We start from the raw sequence: 15,949 nt of genomic DNA, 5'->3' as shown, positions 1-15,949 counted from the left end.
ATTAAATTCATATACAGGGATTGATGAAACAAATTAAATTCACTTAATCCAGTGTTCAAGTTGTTTCCACAAATGTTGGAATATGATATATATTAAAAAAAAAAAAAAAAAAAAACTTGGAGCATTCTTATCGTAAAAAGCCGCTAGGCCCTTTTAGCACACAATTGCCAATTGGAAGCTTGATTGCATATATAATTAATTAAGCTGGAGACGATTTGGATAATCTCATGATTAGTGATGAGTAAAAACGCATGCATCATCACAAATTATAGATTAATTGGGGTGCAAATCATATCATGATTGGATGAGGTGTGCTTGTTTGTTTTAAAAAACATCACGTCCATGAATATCACTCGAATCCAATAAAAATTATTGAGAGAGGGATAAAAAACGCAGAAGTAAGGCTAATACCAAAATCAAGACAATCAACTATGACTGGTTTCTTCGATTATATATATATATTTTTTTTTATACGTTTGGGATATAAAATCGTGTAAACATGTTATCGAGTTTATTATCAAATTTAGAAGAATGGATCTCTACTAGATTTAACAGTCTTATTAACAGAAATTTTTGTTGGTATTTACACTCATAGTCTATCGGTAGGTATTTTACTGACGGGCTCACGGATGAAAATAGTCCATCGAAAAAACTCTCGTTTGGAATTTATGGTCTGTCGGTGAGCTGGCTGGTAATAAATTTACTGATAAATTTACAAATGAACAAAGCACGCCAAAAAAATTACTCGCTTCATTTCATCGGTATTTCCCTCAGGAAGTTTGTCATATAACCGACAAAATACCATCTATAATTCTGTCAAAGATTTAACAATAGCGGTGATATTTGCAGTAATTCTTTTTCAACTCTCTGGAATATACTGACAGATATGGTCTGTCGGTAACCTCATCAATAATATTTTAAAATATTTTTTAAAAAATATATTGAACAGAAGTAGAAAAATAATTAAAATAATTAAAAATCAAATATACAAAAAGAAATTAAAATAATATAAAATTTAAATATTTATTACAACTATAAACATTTGTATGTTTAAATACAATAAATCTAAAACAGTGGCAATGCTGGAGGAGGAGAAGGAGGTTGGTTGTCACTAGGACCGTTGGGCCAATAAAGAAAAGCACATTGATCATCCATGTGTGATCTCATCTTCATTACCACTCGGTGAAGTTCTTCATAATACGCAATTAGTCGTTCATATTTTTTATTAAGATGGGTCGTCTGATTCTATATTTGTTGGTCTAACATTGCCTCGAACTCGGAAGTTTGAGTGCTCGCAATTGATTGCGAGCATCTAATGATCAAAACCCTATGGGTCATTCGCAAGTTCTCGGTTGTAATGTTGGAGAGTCTGTAATCTGTATATCTGATTCTATCGGGCCTACTGGATGATCTTGCCTCTAACTATAAATCTAGATCGAGATTCGGATCGATCGAATGATCGTCCCCGTATCTCTCCTTCAAATGGTTATTATAAGTATCCTGGAAAGAAAAGGTAAATTCATCAAATTGAAGGAAATTATAAGTTCATAAAAAATACTTGAAAACCAACATACCAGAAAGTGTTAAGTTCAACTATCCATGAACTGTTGCACTCCTTTTTGGAGGTCACTACTCCACACATGCGTTTCAACAAAAAGCTCCATCGGGCTTGACTCGTGTCCAAAAACTGTAGCCTGCAAGATAAAAATGTTGTCAGTTAAATATATTTATAAAAAATAACAAATAAAAAATGATAGTAATAAAGAAAAATCTTATCATTTATTCGCATGCGAAATGAATGGAACGGAGCCGCCGGTGTGTGTGGTAATGAAATTGTGAGCACCCTGGTGTTGGTTTTCTGTATCGGACTGTGACTGTTAAGTGAAATGTGTGGACATCGCGAGTTGAATGTAGTCTGCCCACACAGCCTCCGAGATATATGGTGGTCTGAAATCCTTCCAAACTGCTATGTCATTCCAGGCTGGAAGCTCGCTTTCTCTGACTTATTGTTTTTGCTTTCTTTTACGCCTCGTATCAAAAATCACACAACCTATATGTTACCAATAAATTATTTGTTAGTAAATGAAAAATAAAATTTTAATATTTGAAATAAGAAAAATTATCCTGATTTTGATCTTACCTAGTTGCAGTGTTATTCTCCTAAACCCTCCTCGCAACATTATCATTAGCTCTCTCTCATTCAAATTTTTCCTTGCATTAAAAATTTTAAAAGGGAAATTTTCAATAATTTCAATAAACTAACCAAATTAACATAATAAAAAATATTTAAGTTAGTACTAACCTTAAATCTTGAAAATCATGCATCAACTTACGGTTTCCATTCAGAATATTTAGAAACCTGACTCTATTAAAACAATAAATTTTGCATCGATGATTTAAAGGCTGATGTTATTGTTATTGCAGCCTCAATGTTTGTAAACCTGAAATTATATTCGTTAAATAAAATTAATTATTAAAAAATTATTAAACATGTCATTGTGAAAGCAAGTCAAACTTTCATGGAAAGGTCATCCTTTCACTAGGCCTCGTATCTATGAGTAAATGGATTCCGTAGTGACCCTCCCTCGACATTACGGCCCTGAACTCGATGACCCCACATCATGAGTTGATACATATGCCTCAGGTGCTTGTTCTTGGTCGGTACCTAATGACATGTGATCATCAACATCTCTTCTAGAAGAACTAGTAGCCATCATGTCCTCACAACGTACAATAGACTTACCCTTAGGCATCTATACAAATTAAAGGGAAAATTACAATAATTTAATTTAGCACAAAATTCTCATTTTCTAAGTGGTAATATATTCAATCCTAAATTTACAAAAATTTAATCTAAATTAACAAAAATTCAAAATAATAATTAAAAATAATCCTACACATTTAATTCAAATTGAACAACAAAATTGGAAACAATAACTAAAATTCTTCAAAATAATGAAAAAACCATTTAAATACCAATTAAAATTCAACACAAAATTGAACAAGAATAATTACAAAAAAAAAAGGAATGAAAAATTCTTACCTTTATGGCATGCTTAGTGTCGGTTGAGAATTAAGAAAAAAAGGAAAAAAAATGAAAATGAATTGTTAAAAAACACCAAGAAAAAAATGAAGAAAGACAAAATACCTTAGGATGAGAAGAGAAGGTGATGCTTGATTTCGGCTCAGGTTGTGAAAACAAATAAGAGGATGAAAGAAGAGGAATTAAGAAGATGAAGCCTCGTATGTTGTGCCCATAGTCTTTATATTAGGTTTTACCGACAAAGTTCTTGATGGAATATTAAATATTAATATCTTTAAAATTTTCATTGGTGATTTTGTCTATGAAGTCAAGTTTAGATTTTCAATTCGCATGAAAAATTTCAGAAACCCCTACAAATATTGCTAACAACTTTTTATTCCATCGGTGATTCCATCAGTAAAAGAGTAAGCAGTCAAAAGAGCATTAATTACCAGCGCCTTGGAATTCCCATTCTCTTGGGGAACTTGTACCACATTCAAAAGAGCATTAATTGTCAGCGCATTGGAATTCTCATTTCATCGTTGATTCTATTGGTAAAAAAAGCATTAATTATCAGCTCCTTAAGAAGTGTACAACACCTTAAGAAGTGAACAATTCTCATCCCCACTAGAATATATTAATGGAAACATGTTGTCGGTATATCTGTGTGTGTATAATTAACACTATGAACAGTGTCAGGGAGAAGGAAAACAGTTCTCATCGCCACTAGAATATATCAACGGACACATTCCATCGGTATTTCCATCAGTTTTAAACAGTGTCTAATGTCAAATTGTATCTATATTCCTTATATATTCATTGTGCAAATACTTAAATTTACAACTGCACGCACAACTTAATAACACCAGTTCACATCACAACAATAAAACACGTTGATTTCAACGTACAACATAAAGCTCAAAACATCATTCACTTCCTCAGCATCAACTTCAACAAAAATATTATTGGTGATACAAAAATTTGAATTTTCTTCTATGACATTAGACAAATCAACTTGATATCGATCAACTAACTCACCAAGTTGAAAGACATCATCTCTCATAGTTAATTATCATTCTCATCATAAACAACCTCGACACGACCCATAGATTTGGTTTTCACTATGGATAACCAATCAACTCTTGAATGATTCTTTTTAAAGAAAGGAGTATATATGTAATAAACTTACTAGCATTGTTTGGCAAAAATAAAGACATTATCAGCATTGCAAAGTTTAGCCTTTAAATTAGTTTCAACCAAACCATGATGGAGATCTACTATGATTCCATTATTAATAGTGTCATACAAATAGCATTTGAATAAAAAAAAAACTATATTCTATTTGTTATGATATTACAATTCAATTATCTCTTCTAACTTCCTATATTAGTCAACTTCAAATGCATTAAAAGTCGATCCCATAACACAAACCTTGATTCATTTATATCGTATCCATAACCATATTCCTATAAGGATTATTATTGTCATATACAACTCTATGCAAATTGTTAATATAAAAAGTTGACCCAACCATCCTCCCTACTATGGTATCATGAGGAACAAATGGTTCTCCGTGTGCATACTAACATAGGTATTTCTCCATTAACCTTTTTACGTAGAATATGCATTGTTACAACATCTGAATTGATAATTTTTTTTATTCCTACACCTCTTGCATGGATATCTAATACTGCCTCCACTAATATTTCTCGAATTAGATATTGTATAATTAATAAAACCCTGAATTTCATTACAATAATTCATCCTTTGCAACTCCTATGGTGAATCTTGATACATTTATGAACGATCATTCATTACTTATATCAAACCTATTTCAATAATGATGACAACATGAATTAATCAACTACATTAACTAAATAAATTTTCAAAAATATTGATTTAACTCAATCTTATTCAATCTATTTTAATAGTTCTCTTAATTCATTATCAATTATATAACTTCATAAATTTAAATTTCTACATATTGACCAAAAATTACAAATCGGCAATAAAATTAATAAAATATAAAATAAACTCATTAAATAAGTCATTATTTATTTCATCACAAAACACCAAAGTAAAAAATTTGACTTAAGTTTCATCAATTTACAAAAAAAAATACAATTTTACAAAATATAAAACAAACCATAACATGTACAAATCATAAATGCATATAATAAAATTGCATGAGAAAAACTATAAAATAAGTAAACACCCAAACAAAATATAAATACTACAAAAATATGCAAAAATAAATAACATTTAAAAATTGTGTTAAAAAAATGTAGATTTACTTACTTAAGGTGGAGAATTCTCAATAAAATTTGAATTAAAACATGGAAGCAGACAAACTAAGTGTTGTTGTGGTCGGATTTGTTGTAGGAGGTTGAATTGTGTTAAGTTTGACGGGGGGAGGGGGTGGCTGTTTTTTGCAGAAAAAATGCATAAGAAAGAAGGAGAAATAGAGGAGGGGAGAGGAGGGGAGATCGCTAAGTCATAAATTAAATACTACCGATGGATTTACCAAAGAAATTATTTCACCGAGTATTGCATTGGGCATTCTATCGGTAAAAAGTATTACGTCACCGTATGATTTGCCTTTTTGAGTCTCACTGTAATACCATCTGTAATTCTATCATTATATACCGACGGATTATTTTCATCAATATATTTACAGATGAACTTTACCGTCGGGTTAATTCTGTCGGTAGAGCCATGGGTAAAAGTTACATGTCATCGTACTTTTCTGGTTTTTTTAATCCTTCTTTTCCCGCTGCAATTCCCTTAGTGTTTACTGACAAATATAGCGATGAAAAAGTTTGTTGGTAAAATTCACCGCAATCTACCGACGGAAAAAATTTCGCCAGTGTTTCCATTTGTATTTGCTAAATTTCTAGGTTTAATAATAATAATAATAATAATAATAATAATAAGATGATTGATATTAAAAAAAAATGGTACAAGCATCTTTTAAACACAAAATAAAAAACCTTAAAAACATACAAAAGCATTACTTAATTTTTTTTATGTATCCACTTAGAAATCACATCTTAATTCTTTATATCATTGTCTCATGAAGACAATGGTGTATAGTTTGTCTGACGTCAATGAAATTACTATTTTTATATGAAAAACTATACGTAGTTTTTAGTTTGACAATTAACCATATATTATTTCAAATTTCATTTAACACAAGTGTTCTATCAGATGTTTCTAACAAGATTAATGGAGAAGTAATTTGATATTTACCTAGCTAAAATTAATCACATTTTCTGCATGAAAAACCATAACGATAGTGAAGTGGGGCTAGCATGGGTTCCGCCTCCACTTGATCACCGGCGGCAGATGGTTTTATCCCCACCATTTGTACCACAAAATGCGTGTCAAGTATGTCATAACACACTAGCTTTTGTATTGATATTAAACATATAGAAGTATTTGGCTATGTATGATTTAAAAAAATAAGTTTGTATTGAAAATAATATATGTGACGGTAGCTTTTGGCGTTCTGAAAAGAAAAGAAACAAAAACCCAAAACGTCAACGTTATTGATCGAAACAAACACTAGATATGCAATGGGCTGAACAATTAATTGGAGAAATAAAATCATGAAAGACAAGCAAAAGGAGAGAGGAAAAAGAAAAGTAAATCCATCCCATTCTCAAGAATAAGTTAAAATCTGAAATTACAAATTGTGAATTGATAGGTCACACAAGTTGAATAATGTTTGAACAATTGTGAACATAGTTCTTGTCCTAGTTGCCAGCTCGATAAGGATCTTAGGTCTTCCCGTTGCTAGTTCAATCCTAAATCAATGATTGAACGAATTAGTCAAAAATAAATGGAGGAAAATTTTATTTGAATCACTTAATTATTTTAAGTTGTATGTAACTTTACCAACAAAAAAAAAGTAATGCGTAGATTGAAGAAATAAGATACATTATTTTCTGACTTTGCGCAGAAAATATCTTTTCATTATTTTCTTGCTTCTTTTGTGGGATTTTCTCTGAGATATGATGCTTGGACTAATAATTCAAAGGATTGGATTTATTCGAGGTTTTATTGGATCAACTGAGTTGAAGTTAGTTCAATCCATGTGTTAATCAAGGCTTACGAGGTAAGGTCATCGGAGTTTCGGACTAAATTGAAAAAAACTAATTTTGAAATCATAGTTGATTTAGCAAGGTTAATACCGTAGGTTTGTAATCGGTAGAAACACCATATCTCACTGGAAAATTAAAATCTTCAATCATAAAAACCACGGAAGCCATGGCATACCGCTATGAAAAAGAAAGCAGCACATTTCAATAGCAGACGACAAGGTCCAGGAACAGCAGCTTCATATATTAATCTGCAGTTCTTTTAGATATCTTGTCAAGAAGCTACAAAAGACAAATGCAACTATGTAGTCAAGTGTTGGATTCGATCACTTGCCGCTTTCAAAACTTATTTCTTACTTGAGGATTGTAAATGGGCACCTAACTTGAGCTATTTTCTCATGGAATACACTAAAGGTGAAGTGATGAGCTGCAGAGAGACATTGAAACTTGAAACTCTTTTTTTTTTTTTTCCACTCGTATTTACACCAGTTGAAACATGTCATGACATATATAAATAAGGGACACGATATTGGACACTCGACTGTTAAATTAAAAAAAAAAAAAACAAAAAAAAAAGACCGACACCCAAGAGACAGGCTAAAGACAACATGATCATATGGTGGATCAAGGATTAAGATTTGCAACCCCATCACGGAGAAGTCTTCTCTCTTTTTTTTCCTTTTTTTTTTTGGATCCAGACTAGAATTCTAGTACGTAGTTCTGTACACCTAGTACAGTGGGCTTATAATGGGAACGCCTGGGCCGCACTTTAATGGTCAATGGATTTGCCATCTCACAGGACAGACCCAGTACTTCTGATAGGTCAACTTTATTTCCATCGCACGGCAGCCAATCATACTCGTGTAGTAGTGACGCAACCCAGAAGGTCACCGTAGTTAAGCCCAATGTCTTTCCCGGGCAGGTTCGCCTACCGGAACCAAACGGAGCAAGCCTTAGATCCGACCCAAGAACAGAAAACTCCAGCTCACCCTTCTTAGTCACGAATCTCTCAGGCATAAATTCAAGCGGGTCCTCCCAAGAATCTGGGTCCCTTGAAATGGCCCACATGTTAACCATTGCTGTGGTCCCTTTAGGCACGTGATACCCATCTATGGTTGTATCAGTGATGGCAAGCCTGGCCCACGAGAGAAGTGGGCCAGGTGGGTGTAGCCTCAACACTTCCTTCACTGCTGCCTGGAGATACACCATTGCCGTGATATCAGATTCAGCTACGGCCCTCGATCTTCCAACAACTTTGTCAAGCTCATCATGGACCTTTGATAAAACATCAGCATGAAGTACCATTCTAGCTAGAATCCACTCCATCAAAACTGCCACCGTATCAGTGCCCCTGAAAATCATTTCCTACGCGTAAAGAAAGTGAAACAAGGCAATATTCAGTCAGTACAATAACTTGCTACAAAACAGAAATAGCAGAATAATTGCTTGTCACCGAAATAAATTATATGTATGCACATCCTCTAGCACACATAACAGTAGCAAGTTACATGTTTGGACCAAAAATAGTGTAGTAAGATTCACGTGTGATGTACATATATTCGTGTGTCTGCTTACTTACCCAAAGGACGGCAATCATATCGGAGTCCGATAATTTATCGTGGCCTTGAAGAGACAGCAAAACATCAACGAAATCCGGGGTTTCATTTCTAGCTTGAGCTCTATGCTCAGCCAGGATTCGGCTGACAAACTGGTTCACTTTTGGCACGAGATTTGAGCATCTGAATCGGATTTTTTGAGGGTCAAAATCCGCCAGCCAAGGAAGGTGGTCGGTCCAGTTAAGTGTACCCAATAAATCGTACCCTTCATCAACTAGAGCTCTCAGTTCTTCAACTTCACTATTACATGAATCCAATTCATACTCGCGTCCAAAAACTGAGCACATCATGTTATTAAGTGAAGCTCTCTTGAGTATCCCACGAACGGTGAAACTACTCCCTTCATGGTCATTGAACATGGACACCATTTCAGAAGCAATTCGGCGTCTTTGAGACGCCGCAGTTTTGATTTGTTTGGGGCAGAAAAGGTGTGTAGAAGCTATTTTTCTAAGGGTTCGCCAGTAAACACCATAAGGAGCGAACCCAATTGCTCTATTGAACATTAGGCTATAAGCAGATTCTTTAACTGGACGATCTGCAAACACCGAACTGTTCAGTATTTCTTTAGCCACATCAGGATTGCATGTCACGATAACACGAGTATCACCAAGGCTAAACGCCATGAGCCTCCTGGCTTTGCATGCATCTGCAGCTGCTGCAATCTTGTGATGTGCTAAGGAGGTCATAAGCCTCATGGCGCCTATAAGAGGCAATCCCCTGGGACCTGGAATTGGCTTAGAAATTGTGAAGGAAGTGTTTTTGAGTTTGTATTTGCCCCAAGCAGGACCACCAGGGTATGCCCAGTAAATAAGGGTAGTGGCTATCCAAGCTAAACCCATGATCAAAAGCGACCATGCAATATTTTCTTGTGTAAAGACTCTGCATTTGGAGGCCAAAGCAAAGATCCAGAAGCTATCTATGTCTGTTCTCATGGCGGGCTAGCTCAATTAGGAGTTTTGAAGATTGGGGAGAGGATACAGAAATCAACACAGGGTTAATTGTCTGTTGCCCACACTCAGAATTTAAGGAGAGTGGCTTGTTATTTTTAGGGACTGAATGAGAATGCTTGGATGGTGTCTATATATACATACATTCATACAGACAGCGAGAGGGACAAGAATCTCGCGGTGATGGCAACGAAGATACATTTAATCGGAAGATCTACCTTTTATCTTAATATTTTTTTCTTAAAATTCTTATACCCGTCTTTCTGTATTAGACGTGGATCTTTATACCTGCTTCCATTTTAAATGTTCAAAATTTATTTCTAGACTTCAAATAATAATTTATAATTTTTAAGTAGAGTTGATTATTTAATATAAAATAAATTAAAAATATTTTTTAAATCATTAATTTTTTTCTAAATCTTATCATTTGAGAAATTATGCCTGTATTAAGAAAAATTAAAATTAATATACCATACCCCATCTACGGATATTTAACCATCGTTTACACTTTTACACTTTCAAGAGTGTTTATTTTTTTATTTTTTAAATTATTTTAAATATATATATATATATATTAAAATTAATAATTTTTTAGTATTTTCATATTATTTTAATATGCTAATGGAAAAATTAAATTTTAAAAAATAAAAATATATTATTTTAAAATAAAAAAATATTTTAAAAAATATCAGCGACTACAGTATCAAATGGTTCTAACTCTGTCGGTACAAATCTTTTTCATCTCTATTCTAGGATGCCGAAAATCCTCTGAACGGACCTGCGGTGCCATGACATCAATAGAAACAAGAGCGTACAAAAAGCTTCGTATAACGGCTAAGTGTTAGCATTTGAATTTATAGTTAGGAAAATTACGCAGCTTGAGCCGCCACGATTGCATCACCATCCGGGTAACCCTCTTCCCTGAGGCGCGTGACACGCACACTCAAGTTTGGTTGGATGTTCTCCTCTTTTGCTGATGTTCTGCGTCAGGAGACCTGCCGTATATGTTCGCCAATCAAAGTGCTGCTACTTTCAATAAATTATGAATTAACAACATTTTTGGAATTGCGCTCCGACGTTTCTAAAAATTTTAATTTTTTTAATATATTTCTATATTATTTTGATTTACTAAAATTAAAAATATTTTTTTAAAAAATAAAAAATATATTATTTTAATATATTTCTAAATAAAAAAAATTTTAAAAAACAACACTACTATATCCTTAAATACCTTCTTAGATAACTTTTGGTATAATGGTTAAAGTATTGTTGTGTTAAAATTTAAATTTTTTTCTTTAAATTATTTTATTAGATTATTTTAATAAATTAATATCAAAAATAAATTTTAAAATATAAAAAAATATATTTTTTTTTAAATAAACTATAATTTAAAAAATAATTTCTATCACTTCCTTAATCATGTTTGGCATCCGTAATTAAAATTTAATAGAGGATTTTTAATAGAATTTATAAGAAAGAATATAATATATATTAACTAGATATTAATATATATTAATTAATTAAATATTTTTAAATTTATAATTAAATCAAAATATATTTTAAATCATATAAACAAACTATTCTTATTATATAATAAAAAAATATTATTTTAATTACAGAAAATAAAAAATGATAATGAATATCTATGGATTAGATATTATAATATTTATTTCCATATCCAGTCTTAAATTTTTTTATTTCGAGCTTAATCTGATCCTGACCTAATTAACTTTCAAGTATTTGTTAGTTTTTTTAATTCATATAAATATTTAAACTAGTTTGTATATATTATAACTAATTTTATAAATTTTAAATTTAATATATATCTTGATTAATTTTATAAATTCTAAAATTAATAAGTATATAAGCTTTTTCGATTCAAAAAACTCACACTTGTTATCATTAGATAGTAAAATCTGACCGCTAAATTCATGTCAGGTCATGTTTGTTATCTGGAATTCACTTTTCAGGAAATCACTTTCCAAACTTTCCTGTGTTTGTTTGTCATTAGAAAAGTTGGTCAATGAAAAACAATTTCCGGTCAACGGAAAACACTTTTCAGGTAAAGAAAAATTTGGTTTGGTTTCCAGGAAAGTATTTTTCCTTTTTGGCTCTGTTTGTTTTCCGGAATTTCCAAACTTTCATGTGTTTATTTGCCATTAGAAAAGTTGGTCAACGGAAAACACTTTCCAGTCAAAGAAAAATTTAGCTTGGTTTTCAAGAAAGTGTTTTCCTGAAAAATTTGGGCGGAAAACACTTTCCGGAAGTTATGAAAAATTTAGAAATGTCATTATTTGCTGATTATATCAAATTTGATCCTAAAACTTTTGATTGTTATATATAATTTGTTTTGAATATTTATTTTTCAATTCCATCTCTTCAAATTTAATTTTTATATTAATTTTGGTTTTTATTTTTATAATTATTATTTGCTTTTTTCTTATTATTTTTTTATTGAAACTTTTTATCTATCAAATTTGGTCCTCATTCTTTTTATTGTTACTTATTTTATTTGAAATAATTTATAAAATATTAATTATTATTATTTTAATTTTTTCACCTTTTATTTTTTTTAATTTTTTGGATTTGATCTCTATTATTTTAATTATTATTTATTTTATTTGAGATAATTTATGAAATTATATTTTTTTTCAATTTCATTCTCATTCAACTTTTTAATTTATAAGATTTGTTCCTCATTATTTTAATAAACTTGAAAAAAATAAAACATTAATAAGTTATTTTCTAGTTTATTTTTCATGACATAACAAAATATTAGAAAGTATTTTCCAACTTATTTTCCATTACAATACCAAATATCAAAAACTATCTTTTCAAAATTTACTTTTTCTAAAATTTATTTTTAAAAAAAAACTATTCTTCAGCAAGCAAACAAACAGTAATTAGAATCAGTGTCGATTGGTTTTCATTCTTCATCTGGTGGGTATCTATTATTCATATCCGAACTCGAACCCAAAACCATTGCTTTATATGCTCTCCAGAGAGAAACACCACCTACAAGTCCATCATCCACCGTCGGATTGATCTGGTTTTTTTATATGTTGCGCGCCGTAATATGATCTACAAACTGACCGTTCGGATTTTGATTATCTTCTTCCGTTGGAGACTTTTTGGGATTGCAATATTTCTGGAAAAACTGTGTTCGGGGCAGACAAAGTCGCTGGCCTATTCAGCTTCTGTTCACCATTGGATCTGCTCTAATTTTGGTGGGGATGTTCACCCAAGTCTCCTCTTCACTCTGAACGGTGGAGATCGGATTTGGAACCATTTTGCACAGGTTGGAATTCTGGGTTCATGTTTTGCCAATTTTCAGGTCATCTATGTTCCTCGTTCATCGTGGCTATTTTAAGTTTAACCGCTGGAGGCTGGTTTTTTTATATGTTAGAACTTAGACGTAACTTGATTGGCTCGAACTTGACCGTCGGGATTTATTTGGTTTTTCTTTATTTGTTAGTTTGGCTTGCTTCGTAATTTGGTGGTTTGGGATAAAGAAAGAGAAAGGAAGTGTGAACCGTGAGTCTGTGTGATGGGGATGATTATATAAATGGATATAAATGAGAAACTCTAATTTTTCTTTAAATATATAAATGGATATAAATGTAATTTTCTTGAATTTTAAAGTCATGTCTATTTTGGATTTGGGTATGATTACATGTCGGGTAAGCAATATTCATATTTTACCTGGACCTCCACCCTTTTACTTTACTTTGGGTATTAGCCGAAACAGAACAGGCAAAATATATATTATATTAGATACATTTATCATTTTACATTTTATTTATTTATCATTATTTTTCTTGTTATTATCTTTATTTTTTATATAATTTTTTTAGTTTTTCCTCTCTTTTCTTCTTGACATTTTTTTTTGAAAAACAATATTAGTTTTTATTCTTTATATTTTAAATATCTATTACTCTATATTTGACCTATTGTATATTATTCTTTATTTTTTTATCTTTATTTTTTTTGTAATTTTTTCTTTTTTTCTTTATATGCAAAACAAAATTGTGTTACACTGTGGTAATTGCATTGTTGTTTTCTTTTTACTATATTAAAAATTAATTTGCGATCTATATATTTTTATTAATGTATGTAATCTTCAATTTATTTTATTATAAATAAATATCAATTTTTTTATTCATATTTATATTTTATACCTCGATGTCAAAAAAAAAAAACATGTTAATAATACTTACATATTTTTTTATGTAAAAAAAAATTATTCCATCTATAATAAGACGAATCGAATAGACATTTTAACATTTTTTATGTATTTATTTGCATAAGTAATTCTTGATTTATTAATTAAATGCTTGTAGAGAATTTTTAATTTATAATCAGGATTTAAAAAAAAATGTTGAAAAAACTTATATTTTTATTCATTTATCCAAAATAAAATTTATCTTACACATGAGGAAGTGGTATCATCTAAACAACATGGAGGCATTCCCTGGGATGTTGGAAAATGTAAGTTTCATGATCCCCGAACCTTTAAATGAGAATTTTAACTCAAAATCTTTACAAGATAGTTATAACACAGATTAAATAAATAATATTAGAATTTAAGCGTATAAAGTTAAATGGTATGGTATTTTTACTATACACGAATTTATTATTAACTCTCTCATGTTTTATTATGGATTACAATAGTAATATTATTTTTGAAAATTTTCAATTTAATTCTTAAATTTTTTTAGCACAATTTAACTATTTGAAGTCCAAATTAAAGCTCAATTGCATTTTTTTTTTGTGAGGATTGAATTGAAAGACTCGAAACTGAAGTGCAAAACACGGGTAACATAGATGACGTGTGCAAATTTATTTGTGAAGTACTACTACTGTGTATGCTAGATAACGTGTCATCTGATAAGGCAAACTAAATGTCATTTTTTTTCATTGAGTTGGGACAGATTGTCTTTTATTTTTAAAGGGTTGCAAGACTTGGCTTGACTTTTCAGACCCGCACATTGACTTGTTAGTCGTGGGCTTGGTGTTAAGCCTGGCCTCATTCTTTTTTTTCTTTTTTTTTTTATAGTTTTGAGTTTTTTAATTTTGAACTTTTTTTATATTTTTCTAAAATAATTTTTATGTTTGTATTTTACTTCTCTATTATTTGTTTTTTTGCTTGTTTATCTGTCTTTACATAGGTATTAATTTTTAGTTATATTAGATTTGTTAAATTTTTGAAGCGATTAGTATGATTTATTTGTAATTTAAATTTATTTTATATATATTAAAAAAATTTTAAAAAATAAAAAATATTTATTTTTTATGATATTTTTAATATGTGCAACATATGTTTTTACTTTTTATTTTATCCAATAAATCTTTTGTGTGTGTCGATTTCTATTTGAAATTGAATTTAATAAAAAAATTCATGAAACATAACCAGTTAAATTACCCATATTACAATATTAAATATCTTCATCTATATTTGTTTATCAGTTTTTCTAAAAAAAATAACAAACCAAAAATGAGTTTGTTGGGTTTTTTTTAATTAAAATTGACTCTTTTTTTGGCCTTGTTTTTCTCATGTTCTAAACAAATAGTTTCAAAAAAAAGTTTTGTTACTAAACTTTATAAAGTCTATTGACATGTTCGTAGTTTTGATTGGTTGACCTGATTCGCATATCTGATGAATTTAACTTTTTTTTCTTTTTAACATCTCAACATTAAATAAAAAATTACAATCCTACTGGAATTTGATGTTTAATTTTATAATCGTTTATTTATATATGTTATCATATAGTTAAATACAACATAGTTTTGGAAAAATAACATTACTCCCGCTGGAGTCTATAACTCCATTCATAGATTTGACGTATTAGCCCGGGTTACCCAGTTCATAGGTTTGACGAGTTCACTCACTAATCGGATATGCTTTTTTGGTTTTCTCTTTTAATTGTTTTTAATAGTTATTTCTTGATTTTATTTTTTAATATTGGCTTTATAGGAAAATAAACTGCTTGACCATATATTTTATTGTGTAATGATAAAATTAGTTTATAAAAAATTAATAATATTTTTTTAGTTTGGTCCGTTTTCTTTTGATTTTGTATTTGTATTTGTTTTTTTTTTTGTTAAGGTTCTTACGGTTTTTAATTTTATCATGCAAATCAAGTTTATGATTTTTGTTATTTCAATTATAATAATAATAGTAATTATATTAGTTGTAATATTATTAATAACAATAATGATGATAATGATACTAATAATATTACTAATAATAGTACTAATAGTGAT

The 15,949-nt window shown here is 30.2% G+C and overlaps 1 protein-coding gene across 1 annotated transcript; it reads right to left on the bottom strand.

The window, feature by feature from the left end:
• Positions 1–7,562: 7,562 nt before the first annotated feature.
• LOC133691277 (cytochrome P450 78A3-like) lies at positions 7,563–9,815 on the bottom strand. Its single transcript, XM_062111706.1, has 2 exons — positions 8,702–9,815; positions 7,563–8,487 (listed from the first exon to the last, which is right to left on the bottom strand). Exons 1-2 carry the CDS (start codon positions 9,668–9,670, stop codon positions 7,822–7,824), a joined length of 1,635 nt encoding a protein of 544 aa, XP_061967690.1. The 5' UTR covers positions 9,671–9,815; the 3' UTR covers positions 7,563–7,821.
• Positions 9,816–15,949: the final 6,134 nt, after the last annotated feature.

The sequence above is a fragment of the Populus nigra genome, chromosome 4 (assembly GCF_951802175.1).
Source record: "Populus nigra chromosome 4, ddPopNigr1.1, whole genome shotgun sequence".
In the NCBI taxonomy this organism is placed as follows: domain Eukaryota; kingdom Viridiplantae; phylum Streptophyta; class Magnoliopsida; order Malpighiales; family Salicaceae; genus Populus; species Populus nigra.
This window is presented reverse-complemented; position numbering and strand designations above follow the sequence as displayed.

Coding starts and splice junctions, on each gene's coding strand:
- LOC133691277 (XM_062111706.1), bottom strand. CDS start 9,670: ATGAGAACAGACATAGATAGCTTCTGGATCTTTGCTTTGGCCTCCAAA. Junction 8,488..8,701: donor ATATGATTGCCGTCCTTTGG/GTAAGTAAGCAG, acceptor CTTTACGCGTAG/GAAATGATTTTCAGGGGCAC.